We start from the raw sequence: 15380 nt of genomic DNA on the forward strand, positions 1-15380 counted from the left end.
TCAATCAAAAGAATGACAAGCACTCTGTTTAGAGTCAGTGATGGTGTCATTGATGAAAATGGTGGTTTTACTGGGTTCTCCAATTGCTGTGCCCAGAGGCATCTGGAGAAGTAATTCAAACCTCTCTGGACCCTCTGAGATGGGCTGTCCCAGGTCATCAAGGATTGTCAATTGGAACATCTCAACACACACTCCTGGAGCGAAGACCAGTTTTTGGCTGATGCCAACATAGTCTAGTCCCGCTAGTGGGAAAGGAAAGCCAAGAGTGAGACTGCAGAATTCACTGCCAGAAGTTTTCCTTCAGAGAAAAAAAAATTCAGAGAATGTCTGTAGCATTCTTCTATGTACACAGCACTTTCAGATGCATATTTTTTTGGCTTGATCCTCAGAAAGGGGAAATTTCCATGTTCTACCAAATGCCGCAATAGCCAGTGATCTGTCACCACATGCTGTCCATCACCTTCCAAGCACTTCCACAAAAATCCCACTATAGACTGACGGCTCTCTGAAGGCAAATTCAATTTGTAATGAAAGCGTTTCCCTTTTCTATTTGGAACTGTTAAGATGATGATCATGACTTTTATTTTGACTAGGTTTCACTCATTCACCTTTGCCAGACCTCTGGTTTAACCTTACAACATTCCGCTCTATTTACTCGGCCATGAAGGTTCTGCTATTTTCTGGGTTATTAATCATTTTGCAAGCTGGCTCACCTGATCATATCGCTTCTTTGCTACTTATTTAAAAAGTCATCCAATGTCATGACAAATTATAATTAAGAGACTAAAATAGGAAACCCTGAGTGATATAGATAAATATATAAATAAATGGAGGAATAGAATATTTACATCGTCTTAAAGTATCTCTCCACAAAAGTCTTCTTAATTGCATAGGAAGAAAAGTAACTTTATAGTAAAGAAACCTGGCAGGTACCACTTTAACCAAGTGGTCAAAGTTAATACCACCAACAGTGGGATAAATTGAAATTGTGTGCAATTGGGTAGAATGCAATGAGAATGCAGTACCATCTCTGTGATATTCCTGCTGGAGATGCATAGCCTGAATCTGATTATGAGGAAACATCAGACAAGCCCAAACTGGGGGATATTTTACAAAACTGGTTTGTAATCTTTTTTTTTAAATTTTTAGTTTATATTGGAGCATAGTTTATTTACAATGTTGTGTTAGTTTCAGGTGTACAGCAAAGTGATTCAGTTGTACATATACATATATCTATTTTTTTCAGATTCTTTTCCCATATCGGTTATTATAGAATACTGAGTTCCCTGTGCTATAGAGTAGGCCCTTGTTGGTTATCTATTTTATATATAGTAGTGTGTATATGTTAATCCCAAACTCCTAATTTATCCCTTCCCCCTGGTTTGTAATCTTGAAAAATATCAAAGTCATGAAAGTCAAGGAAAGACAAGGAACTGTCCAGATGGAAGAAAACTGAAAGACATGATGACTAAATACAATGTGTGATTCTGAACTGGATTGTTTTGCTATGATTTGGGGGACAACGGGTGGAACTTGAATGACGTCTGAAGATGAGATTGTGGTAATGTATCAGTTAATTTCCTGATTTTATGCTTGTACTGTGAGTACAGAGGAGAATGTCTCTGTAGGAGTTGCATTCTAAGTTGTTTGTTTGTTTGTTTGTTTGTGGTACGTGGGCCTCTCACTGTTGTGGCCTTTCCCATTGCGGAACACAGGCTCTGGACGCACAGGCTCAGCAGCCATGGCTCACGGGCCCAGCCGCTCCGCGGCATGTGGGATCTTCCCGGACCGGGGCACGAGCCCGTGTCCCCTGCATCAGCAGGCAGACTCTCAACCACTGCACCACCAGGGAAGCCCAACAAATATATATAGAGTGAGAAATAGTTCTGTCTGAAAATTACGAGAAAGAAAGGAAAGCAAGAAAAAAAAAGAGCAAAACAACAACAAAAGAACTTTAAGGATCATCACTGGTATCCTGTACAGTATGATGTGATATATTCCCTCAAGTGTTATAACACGTTAATTCTCCCAAGAGCAAGCTCTGGGCTGTAAAGCTGTCTTTAGTTTCCTTAACTGTTTCTGGGGTACATGTTGAAACTGGGTTCACATTTTCATAGATACATTTTCTCTTTTTGTCTTGTCAGTTCATGTAGGTTTTAGACTGCTGAGTTTTATTTGCAGGATTTGTGCTTTTATGTAGTTTTTATCTTTACATATTCTCATGCGTCTTGGTTGTATACGATGCTAATCCTTAACTCTGCTGCCTGTCCACATCCCAGGAGACTAAAATGTCCCTGTTAGCAAATGAAAAAATGTGGGTATCAACGTAGATGGAAATTTCCCTTTCTTTTTCTGAATCCTGTGCTTTTTATTTTATTTTATTTATTTATTTTCTGGTAAAGCAGCTCACAGGCTCACCAGAGGAAGTGGTATTCAGAACTATTTAGCTCCACTGCCAACCAGGCTTTGATTGTCCACATCAAGAAAGGCAAAAGGGAGTGGGACATGAGGACATGCTGCTTGAAGCCAAGGAAAATGTTCAAGAATCAGAAGTGAGACCGTCCTACCCTCCTAGGAGCTAACAGATTCCTGGATTCACCCAGGAGTTGGGACCTGCTCAGCCATCACAGGTATGCCTTGATCTGAAATACTGTTTATGAGCAGCTTATGGTATCTACAAATCTTCTCAACTTTGGAAGATTAATTTGGTCCCAGGCAAGTGGTTAATGAACAAATCATAAAGGTCGCTGAATGAATATTCTATTTATTTTATAAAGAGCAGAAGTCATTCTATGTGCCCAGGTAGGAGAAACTTTAAATCAGAGCCCATCCACAAAGACTAGGCATGCTACACTGACAGACTAGACCTTACCCTATACTCATGTCATGATAATGATACATTTTAAAATGGCCCGCTCACCTTCTGCTGGTGCCGGCTCTGTCTTCCTGGAGCGCACGGTGACAGAGGACACTCGGGAAAGGTCAGTGCCTGTTCTCCAGACACAAACCTCCATGGAGCCAGCACTTTCATCAACACCAAAGTGCAGGGCAGGCTCTAGGGAGACATAAAAGGACAAACTAAGACTGCTTCAGCCTCCCAGGCCTCCTCTCCTCTGGCCCTGTGGGAGCCTGGGTGTTTGTCACAATCATCAGACATGACAGTTTGCACAGGCTCGACGAAAAACAAACAAAACACACACAAAAAAACACATCAAGGAGTCACATGCCATGGCTTTGATTCCAGGAAGTGCAGTGAGATAAAATCAGTTAGAATTCTATTCATTTTTCTGCTTTAAGAGATAGCCGTGGCACAAAGAAATTTCCCAATTGGGAAAAACTGGCCAACTAGCTTGTAACCCAGGTAAAGTCAGCTATTGTTTGGGAAAAGATGGTGGGGAATTCAGGAGGCTTTTTCTCAGGAGAGAAGTGCCTTTCATGTTGAGGGGCAGTCCAGGGGTCTGAATTTGGGGGCTGCGGCTATGCCTTTTACCATAACATTTGCTTATTACAAAGATAGAAATTCTGGGGATCTTGTTAGCTGAGATGCCAGAAATGCTACCCCCAGAGGCAGAAAAGCCCGCCCCCCCAAAAGAGAAGGCTGAAGGCAGCTGGGGCGGGCATCAGACTCTGAGGGTACGTGGAAGAGAACAGCACATCTGATGGGAGGAAAAGCTTGACAATGAGAAAGTCAAGATTCGGCCAAGCAGACAAACTCATCCATCTCCAGTTCTCCCAGTTCTAAAAAGCAGCCTATGAACTTAGCTGACTCTTCAAGGCTTACACAAGGTTTAGCTGTTACACTAGCAGACTGTCATGAAAAAGGTTTGGAAATGAATGTTTTTCTTTGGACTGTGAAATCTAGAGGCAAACAAATGTAAACACCAGGCAGCAGTTTCACCACGGAGGCATGACTCCTGAGACAGTAAATGGAAAATCAACATTACAGAGATGATACCTTGGGAAACAATGCAACGTAGGAGCATATTGGAATGAAGTTTACATTTTGGAAGGTAGAAAGCCAAAGTAATAAGTACTATTTGCTCAGGATGTATTTTAGTAGATCTCTTTGTGCTGTGGAGAGTTTTACCAAAACTTTGACCATGGTGTATAAGAGCTCCCATAATCTGACTTGAGTCCCTTCTTTCTGGAGTCATAATGTACGACACCTGACCCTGTGCCCTGTGTTCCATTTACACCAACTCTCCATGAGCCAGCACAGCACGTGGTCATGGCCTCCATCTTCGCTGGTGATGTTCTCTGAGCTGAAACTCCCTTCCCAACATGTTAATTTCACACAGTCCTTCTGTAAGACTTTGATTGGGTTACCTGCTTTGGGGGGCCATATATGCCCTTAAGAGGTTAGTTGTTCCTTACCCCGTGCTCCCCTGACAGTTTGCGTTGCTCTATAACTGCAGTGATGGGTCACACTTGCTAGTTGCTGTTTTCAGGTGCACTGCAGGTAGGGGCCTGCACTCAGAGAAGGGTGGGGTGATCATCCTCTCTTTTGACCCAGAAGTTTCACTCCATCTCCCCACTGTTGCTAATAGATGTTTCTGATACCTCCAAGCCTGGGACAAGAAAGAGGGAAGAGAGGCAAGGGGAGCAGGAAAGGTCTTTCTTGATGGGTTTTATCACGGTGATCACATGCTCGGATCTTAGAAGATGGAAGAAAGCGGATTCTGTTTCTCATGGGCACTTCTGCGTGTTCTTTGGAGGTCTCTTGTTCCCATAGCTGGGTATTTCTCATCTGCAATTCCCTTGATGAGGATGACCACATCCCTATCCTGGATGGTCACTTAATTCTTCCTCAACCATCAGCATTCGGCAGTGCTTGTGCTGGGGATTGTTCATCCCTCTAGATGGCGCTTTTGGACAAGACCTAAGACAGTTCCATTCTGGCTCTCTGTTGTGTACATGGCTCACATCTGGTCCACGGCAACCCTCCTGCATCCTTTGCCTTGATAAACCCTAGGAATACTGCCTAATCCTAATGCACTTCCTCTTTTTTGCTCATCCATCAAAGCAGCCAATCAGCTTATCTCCTACACTGAGACTTTCCAGGTAGAGCCAGACCCCAGTTCTCTGTATCCGCCACAGTGTAGGTGACACACATTACACTCCCCAAATGGCCTTGTGATTTAGCACCTATTTGAAAAGCTAAAATATTAAAGCCACCATTCTTATACACTGTTCTGTGTTTTTATCAGAGCTCTAGAGGCATCTCAAGATCAGGGACCACATTCCACATGTCTTTATGTCTTTATATTAGGAGCACATCGGCTGGTATATTATAAGTACTCAAGAATTTGTCAAGTGGATAATTTTAACTCACTTCTGATATACTTTGAACTTATTACAAAAGTTTTTTTTTTCTTTTTTTTAAAGTTGGGACCAAGTGATCTTTTTTTAGCACAGAAATTACTCTGTGTGGTATTGGGGAAGGGAGAGAGGTAAGAAAGATTAAAAAATAATAATTTGAGTTAGATTACTGTTCAGAGAAAAAACGTAAGAATCAAGCCTCTGAGTACAGTAAGATACACGATGTAAGAGGAGGACAAGTGTCACTTAGAAGAAAAATCATGAAACTCTTCTGATATGCTCTGTATATTGAGCATCAGGAAATTTGTTGAAATAGAGAAAAGAGCACTATCTCCAAGTCGTCTTCACCCGAGCTCTGTCTAAAAAAACTGAGGTGCTGGCAATAATTCTTAAGGGCGGGCAATTATGAGAGTATGATGTTTTGACCACATCACACTTATGTTAAATGGATGCCATAGATGTGTTTTTATCTCCTTTAAGAGAGAATGTTCTTTAAATGGAAATAAGAAAGAGAAATATGACAAGGTAAAGCTTTCAAAAGAGATATGACCATCATTTAAAAATGAGTTCTGGGGCCTCCCTGGTGGCGCAAGTGGTTGAGAGTCCGCCTGCCGATGCGGGGGATACGGGTTCGTGCCCCAGTCTGGGAGGATCCCATATGCCGCGGAGCGGCTGGGCCCGTGGGCCATGGCCGCTGAGCCTGCGCGTCCGGAGCCTGTGCTCCGCAACGGGGGAGGCCACAACAGTGAGAGGCCCGCATACCGCAGAAAAAAAAAAAAAAAAAAAAATGAGTTCTGGGCTTCCCTGGTGGCTCAGTGGTTGAGAGTCCACCTGCCGATGCAGGGGACACAGGTTCGTGCCCCGGTCCGCTAGGATCCCACATGCCGCGGAGTGGCTAGGCCCGTGAGCCATGGCTGCTGAGCCTGTGCGTCCGGAGCCTGTGCTCCGCAACGGGAGAGGCCACAACAGTGAGAGACTCACATGCCGCAAAAAAAAAAAAAAAAAAAGAAGAGTTCAATGTCCAGATTCAGAGAAATTTCATGCCAAGATCCAAAGAGGACTTGCAGGTGAAGTGACAGAATTACTGTTGGTAAACTTGGACAAACTACCCGAAACAAGATAGATGCCAAAAGATGGAAGACTGGAAAATGTTTTTTCAGTTACGTCAGAAGAGAAAATAGATTCTGAAACAAACTGGTAAGCTTGATTGCTAGAAAAATTCTGGAACAGCTTATTTAAACACTTTCTGAATTTTTGGATAAGAAAGAGGTTATTATGCTTATGAGTTAATATCAGTTCTTTAACATCTAGTTTCATGAAATAAAATTTAATTTTTTTTTGTTTAGTTAAACAGACATCTATTGGACATCCTCTGTGTGTTCTAAATGTGCTAGTTACTGGGGATGTAAAGAGATGTGCGTTCTAGTGGTTGAGGTTATTTCTGGTGTAATAGGGCAGCCACACCGATGCCAATCAGCTAAACCCTGAGTGCTTTGACAAAAGAAGGAACCAACCTCAAGGCTCAGAGTGGGGAGTCTTGGGAGAAATAATGCTGTACTAGACTCAAAGAATGAATGACAACTGATCCATGAGAAAGGGGGGAAGAATGTTCCCAGCGGAGTGGCTAATATGACAAAAGGCACAGGGGCATGACACAGCCTAGCATTTGGAGAGGAATACAAGAGTGTGTTTCTTAGAAACGTGTAAGGTGAGAAGAGATGAATGAGGGAATGAGTTTAGAGAGGAAGGTAGAAGCCAGATCCTGCAGAGACTTGGATCCATTTGAAATAGATGGGACTTCACTTTCTAGACTCTCCGTAGAATGTGGGGACCAATTTTAAGCAGTGGAAACGTGGTTGGTTTTCTGTTTTCTGTACATCTGTCCAACTTCGGTGTGGGCCACAGATTGAAGGGAGAGTTAGGGCTACTGATCAGGAAGCTGTTGCAATTATCCATGTGAGACAGAGGATGGTTTGCACTATGCATTTGTACTAGGGATGGAGTGGAAGAGATGGATGTGATAAGTGTCCTGAGCAGCATCCAGTGATTGGATGCAGGTGGCTTCTAGGATGCCCTGCACTCGCAGCTTCAGGAGAGTGGGGCTGGGTTAGTATGATCACGTCTATAGCACAACCAACCGTTTCAGCTCAAGTTCGCTCAGCATAGAACCGAGGAAAGATAAAGCAGCCAAAAGAATTTGAAAAATGGGCTGTCTGTTTTCAGCCATGTTAAGAGAAAGAATATTTTCACTATGGACCTTGAGGGTCTAGGACCCTCAGCAATTATTTTTGGCCAAGCTAGTGGTGGTTCTATTGGCTTGATGGCGTTGCTAGGATCCCATTCCCATGCTCATCAGCCCTTTAAGGAGAGGGTATCAAGCAGAGGATGCTGGTTTTTCGTAAGCTGAGCAAAGTGCTTGATCTTCAATAAACGTTACAGAATCTGAATGCAAGCTCCCTGGATCCAATAATTATTAACAGTGACTTTCTCAGAACAGTATGCAGCAACTAAGTTTGTTTACACTGAACAAAGACTCTTCCATCACTATTTCTGTACATGATTTTTTTTTCTCCCATTGAAAAGCCTTCATGAGTTTGAGAATAATTAAGGATCAAGTCAGATGTAATAGAAGGCAGGGAAAAGAGCTTATTTGACTTTGGGGTCCTATACTAAGTGCACGGTAGGACACTATGAATGTTTCTTGAGTTGCTTGTTAAAAATCTACTAAAACCATTTCAAACAATATTGGAAGTAAACAATTGGGTCGTACACTGAATTCTGTGTTAATTTTCTTCCTTTATTTGCTGTATTTTTTTCTTTCTTTTTCTATTTGGCATTGGAAATGTCTGCAACTTCTGAACGTAGGAAGATTTAAAACAACTAAGGTTTTAAAGTAAAAAGTAAGTGGTGGTATGGCAGGGCTCAAGGAGGAAATATGTCCTCAAGAAATAGATATTAAGACATATTTATTTTTGTACATTCCTGCTTTTAGCTCTTCCTACAGGTTAGTCTGTTTTAGCTCATCTTACTTATTTTGTTGTTCACATAATGACTTTGTAGTTCATATAATACTGTGGCACTAACAATTCATTTTAGGTGTTTCTGGCTTTAGGTTTTTTTAAAATTTATTTTATCCAAGTATAGTTGATTTACAATGCGTTAATTTCTGCTGTACAGCAAAGTCATACACATATACACTTTTTCATATTCTTTTCCATTATGGTTTATCACAGGATATTGCGTATAGTTCCCTGTGCTCTACAGTAGGACCTTGTTGTTTATCCATCCTATATATAATAGTTTGTACCTGCTAGTCCCAAACTCCCAACCCATCCTTCCACCACCACTGCCCCCCCCATCCCCTCCACTGCTTGGCAACCACAAGTCTGTTCTCTCTTTTTTTAAATTAATTTTTATTATAGTTGATTTACAATCTTGTGTTAGCCTCGTTTTATGGATTGGGAAACTGAGCCCCAGTAGCTCCACTTGCCCGAGGTTACGTGGGAAGGTAGTGGTATCCCAGACTCAGACGCCAAGTGTTCAAGCCCCCAGTCCTGGCTTTTCTCACTCTATCATTTCACTTTCCCTTTCTCTTCTTTTTTTCTTCTCCCATTTCTTTCCTTGTGCATCTTGACCAGCAATTAGGTCCAGCAGAGAATGAGCACAGATATTGTACTGGCATCACTCTTTGGCTACAGGAAAAGGTATGACAGTGAAGATAAAAGGAAGTTAAAGCTATAGATATACCGATTTCAACTTTTTCATGTTAATTCCTCATCACCCTAGAAAACTGAGAACTGGTTATAAAAGGAAAGAGCTACTATGAAGCAGAGTATGTAGAACAATGTAAAAAAGGTCCCTACATCCATAACTTTGCTTCTTTCTCTCTCATTTTGCCTGGCAAACAACTTCTGGGTCTCGAGAACTTGGTTCAGGCAAACCTGTCCCAACCTCTCAGTAAGAGATAGCTGCTCTAGCTATAATGCTAATCAGAACCCTGATATTTAAAAAATTCTAATCTTTCAAATAGGCTTTAAAAAACCACATAACTCCATATTGTCATTCTTTTCTTTCAGAGTGTTTCTATTCCTCTGTTTGCCCCTTATATTTATCAAATAGACTTGACTAGGCAGTGATTCTTCAGAATCTCAAACAGTTAAAATTACTCCTATTTCCTTCTCTTCTGTGGAGAAAACAACAGATACTTTATATATAAGATTGTGAGTAACATCTCTCTCTCCAAAAATCTACATAATCAAGATTAATATTCTTAGTAGACACTCCCTAATATCTCTTTGGTTTAACAGAAAATATAATACAAATTCCAAATTTCTATGGAGTATACTGAAAATTCACATACATTATTGTTTTTTTGACTTGAACTCTTATAGGTTATTATAAAATATTGAGTGCAGTTCCCTGTGCTATACAGTAGGTCCTTGTTGCTTATCTATTTTATATACAGTAGTGTGTATATATTAATCCCAAACTCCTAATTTATCCCTCCCCCAGCCCCTTTCCCCTTTGGTAACCATAAGTTTGTTATCTATATCTGTGGGTCTATTTCTGTTTTGGAAATAAATTCATTTGTATCATTTTTTTTAGATTCCACATATAAGCGATATCACAAAATATATGTCTTTGGCTTACTTCACTTAGTACGATAATCTCTAGGTTCATCCATCTTGCTGAACATGGCATATTTCATTCTCTTTTACAGCTGAATAATACTCCATTGTATATATTTACCACATCTTCTTTATCCATTCATCTGTCGATGGACATTTAGGTTTCTTCCATGTCTTGGCTATTGTAAATAGAGCTGCTGTGAACATAGGGGTGCATGTATCTTTTCAAATTACAGTTTTCTCTGGATATATGGCCAGGAATAGGATTGCAGGATCATATGGCAACTGTACTTTTAGTTTTTAAGGAACCTTCATACTGTTTTCCATAGTGGCCGCACCAATTTACATTCCCACCAACAGTGTAGGAGGGTTCCCTTTTCTCCACACCCTCTCCAGCATTTATTAGTTGTAGACTTTTTGAAGATAGTCATTGTGACTGGAGTGAGATGATACCTCATTGCAGTTTTGATTTGCATTTCCCTATAATTAGTGATGTTGAGCATTTTTTCATATGCCTGTTGGCCATCTGTATGTCTTCTTTGGAGAAGTGTTTTTTTAGATCTTCTGCCTGTTTTTTGATTGGGTTGTTTGTCTGATATTGAGCTGTCATACACATTATTTTAAGAAAAAAATAGTTATCTTAATTCTAAGGGGTCAATTTTTGAAAATAAATTACACAATGAAGAATGCATAGACTTCAGAGTCTATACTTATTCTTAGCCCTTGAGATGTGTGAAAATATCTTTAGGAACTGAACTTAGTCCTTGGCAATTTCTTTATTTTTTTCCCAAGGCTTTGATGGCTAGCCTCTTTCCCCCCCTTTATTTATTTATTTATTTGGCTGCATTGGGTCTTAGTTGTGGCACACGGGATCTTCATTTGAGGCATGGGGGATCTTTTTGTTGTTGTTATTGCAGAGCACGGGCTTCTCTCTAGTTGTGGTGTGCGGGTTTTCTCTCTCTAGTTGAGGCGCGCGTGAGCTCAGTAGTTGTGGCACATGTGCTTAGTTGCCCTGCGGCATGTGGGATCTTAGTTCCCTGACCAGGGATCGAAACTGGGTCCCCTTCACTGGAAGGCAGATTCTTTACCACTGGACCACGAGGGAAGTCCCAGCAATTTCTTTTTCTTAGTGGACCAAAACTGGCCTATTGTACCATTCTGAGATCTTGTCCACAGGGTGGGATATTAACAAACAAACCCATTTAGGAGACCAAACTAACAAGAACCAAACCAACTTTTAATCACATTCATATTTTCCTTTGTTCTAGAACAATATAATACATGATAAATTTGCCATCCCCAACTAAAGAGCATATACACTCTTCAAACTCTGCTCCATCTGGTTTATCACTTGACATAGCTCAGTTTCATGGAAGCTCTGTGCTGTATCTATAAATCCACACCAATTCTGGGTCTGTAACAGCAGTCCAGTCTAATCCTGTCTAGATCTGAACACAGCAACCCATAGCCACTCAAATCCTGACAGAGGCGTGTTTGAGAGATGAAGTGGTCAAACTGATTTGAGACTCACAATAAAATAGTCTGATCCCGTCCCTGTCTTTATCAACATTTTCTCTTGAAAGTGCCTCTTGTAGAAAGGACAACTGAGACCTAAAAAAAGTAATACTAGGGCTTCCCTGGTGGCACAGTGGTTGAGAGTCCGCCTACCGATGCAGGGAACGCGGGTTCGTGCCCCGGTCCGGGAGGATCCCACATGCCGTGGAGTGGCTGGGCCTGTGAGTCATGGCCGCTGAGCCTGTGCTCTGCAACGGGAGAGGCCACGACAGTGAGAGGCCCACGTACAGCAAAAAAAAAAAAAAAAAAAAAAAAAGAATCCCCATGAGTTAGAAACTTCTGCTCCAAAAACATCAAATATACCTTGTGATATAAGCTGAGGTCTCTGGTGATGGTCTGGACAAATCCCTTATTTAATAGTGAAGAGTCTCCAAGGAGGACTGATGTGTGATTTCCAGATTGCTTTCATAAAGATGCTTTAGCAGTTGGGCCTCAAGCCTTATTAGGGCAACTTACCCAGTAGTTGTGTTATAACATCTTTATGAGGAACATTAGAGGTAGATTATGGGGCAGAATGGAATGTCTTACTGAGTATGGGTTTAATTCTCCAAAATTCAAGCTAGAACCAAAGGATTCATCTCAGACTAACTGAGCATGATGTTGTGTTGGTAAAGGTTTAACAAACAAAACAAAACACACAAAAGTACCACAGCCAGTTTCACTATCAATGTGAAGTCACTGAATCCAGTGTTGGAAAGAGATGCACCCAATTGTTTCTCAGGAGCAGTTATTGGCTGGATCCAGCAAGCCACTCCATCCATACTGACAGTGGCAGATTTTCCCTCACCCATGCCCACCTCAGACATCACTGGGAGTCTGATAATCTCTGAAACTATTTTAAAAATTAATTGTTTCTTTACAGAGGGTATATATGGCTCAGTCTTTGCAGCTTCAGAGTACATTTGCTTTGTAAAAATCATAAATGATGCTTAAAGTCAGAGAGAAAGTTCTATCAAGAAGCTACATTAAAGGGTAATTGAATCACTCTATTATGGCATTTGATAACTTTATGAGCTGGCTAGGGTACTTTATCGATGTGGAAATCGAGGCAGGGAACACCCCAGTGTCTTGTCCAGGAGTCAAATTCCCATTTCCTGATACAGCATTTTTAAATTTATTTTATTATTTATTTATTTTATTATTTATTTATTTATTGCAGTACGCGGGCCTCTCACTGTTGTGGCCTCTCCCGTTGCAGAGCACAGGCTCCAGACGCACAGGCTCAGCAGCCATGGCTCACGGGCCCAGCCGCTCTGCAGCATGTGGGATCTTCCCGGACCGGGGCACGAACCCGTGTCCCCTGCATCGGCAGGCGGACTCTCAACCACTGCGCCACCAGGGAAGCCCTACAGCATTTTTTTTTTTAATTTATTTATTTAATTTATTTATTTTTGTCTGTTTTGGGTCTGCTGCATGCGGGCTTTCTCTAGTTGCTGCAAGTGGGGGCTACTCTTCGCTGTGGTGCGCGGGCTTCTCATTGCAGTGGTTTCCCTTGTTGCAGAGCACGGGCTCTAGGCACGTGGGCCTCAGTAGTTGTGGCATGTGAGCTCAGTAGTTGTGGCTCGTGGGCTCTAGAGCACAGGCTCAGTAGTGGTGGTGCACAGGCTTAGTTGCTCCGCGGCATGTGGGATCTTCCCAGACCAGGGTTTGACCCATGTCCCCTGCATTGGCAGGCAGATTCTTAACCACAGAGCCACCAGGGAAGCCCAGATAGAGCATTTTTTAACCTCCTCACTTTGTCTTTAGTTATTATATTACATGATTATACATTCTTTTAAGCATACAAATTTCCTTCCATATATAATTTTAATAGGGCAGCAAGACAAGAAATCGCTTTCTTTAAAAGCGATTCCTAATTCCTGACTGAAGCAGAGTCAGAAGCCCCAGGCCCAGTTCATTTCATGCCCAGGAGGGTCCATGACTTGGGGGAGATGGGGTAGTGAGTGGAGATAAGGGGAGAAGGGGACAGGGCTGGAGCAGCATCGGAGCTTCTGTCTAGAGGAGTCTTTGGGACTTCTGTTCCCAGCAACTTGGCTGGCTAGGTATTCTGGGATACTCTCCCACTATAAAATATCTAGAAGAAATAATAATTCTGCCTTTTCTGTGCTCACAGGAAGTAAGGGAAATCATCAAGGGGCAAAACAAAACAAAAACAATACCCTAAAACCCCCAAACCCCAACCCCCCTACAGTTAGAGAAGATACTTCCACTCAAGCTGGGATTCAGAGTCAGCACTTCAGGGGAGACTGGGCCATGGGCCTGTGGCACCATCAGGGAGCTGAGTCTGAAACTCTGGGATTTAGCCTGGGACACAGGGGATCAGGAGTGTTTCTGGGTCAGCATCGCTCTTGATCCCAGAAGAAGCAATGTAGATCCTCCTTAGAGGAAAACTTCTTCAAGTAAAGCCCCCAGACCTTTCACAGATTCAGATCAAATAAATGTGAGAATATCTTAAATGCACAGAGAAGATAAATCATTAGAAAGACAACTTTTAGACTAAGGGCAGACTTCTTAACAAGACAATGGAAGCTGGAAGACAATGGAATGATAACTTCAAAATGCTGGGAGATAGTAACTGTCAATCTAGAGTTTCAAGACTGAGGTTGATATAAAGACATGTTCTGATATACAAGAGCATGTACCCCCAGCTGACCTACAGTCAAGGAGCTTCTAAATTATCCAAAGAACCCCTCTGAGATGCAAGGTATAACTTCTATAACTTACATATACACCTATAACCAAATAAATAAGCAAATTTTTTTTCTAAAGGAAAGAAAGGAGAAAGTCTTTCGCTGGATGTGCTTGGAAACTGCTTTTCACCTCCTCCTTAACTTGACCCGGAGAAACAGCCAATCAGAGGAGTGGGGTGGCCCATGGCTGTGGTTTACCACACAATCCCTTTTAACTGGATAAAGCTGATTATTTAAAAACCTCAGCATACTTGACTTGGGGTTGACTAAAACCACAGGATGACTCAATACTGTTCCCGTTCCCTTGGTTTTATGTTCTGTGGTTTGCTCTGCATTGGCTATTTTTCCAATAGGAGCAATTTCCTAACAACAACAAAAAAAGTGACTAATAAGAAGAAAAAGACAGATGGCATTTATTTTGAGAATAAGACAGGGTTAAGAAGTATCTAATTTGCACATCCTTTCCCAGCATATCCCTGAGCTTAAACATTTTACTATAGAGCAGCTGTTCTCAGCCAGTGAAGGAGAGTTTATTCCTCAGCTCTTCTTCCTCTCCCAGACAATGCTTTTTTAATGCAACACCTCCATGTTATTGTCTGAGAATACTGACGACAGATATTTTGGGACCCTGAGGTCACCATGAAAGCACAGCATAAAACTAGTCACTCCTTTCACCTGCTTATAAGTGTAATACATATTTATCATCTGTGAATTATTATTAATGTACAGAGCGTGAGTCTCCTTTCCATTCAACTATTTATACATCAGCTTATGCTTATTTTATTCATGAAAATAAGTAATTGGTAAACATTTATTTTAACAAGACTTCCAGAAAGGCTTAAATAACCAAATTGAACTTTTATCCACTGAGATATTTAAGTAACTGTAGGGAGTGGTGACGACAAATACCACGACACTTGAATATGCATAAAAATTGTAAAAGTTCTCGCTGTCAGCTATGCAGGAAGTTTGCTGGGAACACCAGCTCTCTTGAACCTGAAGACCTTATGGGGAGGTCAATTTGGGTGTAGCTTCTCCCACTTGAGGTGGAGGCATCCCCATATCCCAGCTGGCTCACAGCCAGACACTCTGAGTTTTCTGGTTCTTTCTACTTGTCTTCCCAAGGGTAGCTCTTTCCAGAGGCAGAGGGATAGTCCCTTCCATTTTA

At 41.6% G+C, this 15380-nt stretch overlaps 1 protein-coding gene across 1 annotated transcript in view; it reads right to left on the reverse strand.

The window, feature by feature from the left end:
• The window catches only part of FREM3 (FRAS1 related extracellular matrix 3), a 52702-nt gene continuing 37322 nt past the window's right edge, over positions 1-15380 (reverse strand). The window contains 2 exon segments of the mRNA XM_060098131.1: positions 1-242; positions 2921-3055. Of these exon segments, the coding sequence (XP_059954114.1) occupies positions 1-242; positions 2921-3055 (377 nt within the window).

The sequence above is a fragment of the Mesoplodon densirostris genome, chromosome 1, assembly GCF_025265405.1.
Source record: "Mesoplodon densirostris isolate mMesDen1 chromosome 1, mMesDen1 primary haplotype, whole genome shotgun sequence".
Lineage (NCBI taxonomy): Eukaryota > Metazoa > Chordata > Mammalia > Artiodactyla > Ziphiidae > Mesoplodon > Mesoplodon densirostris.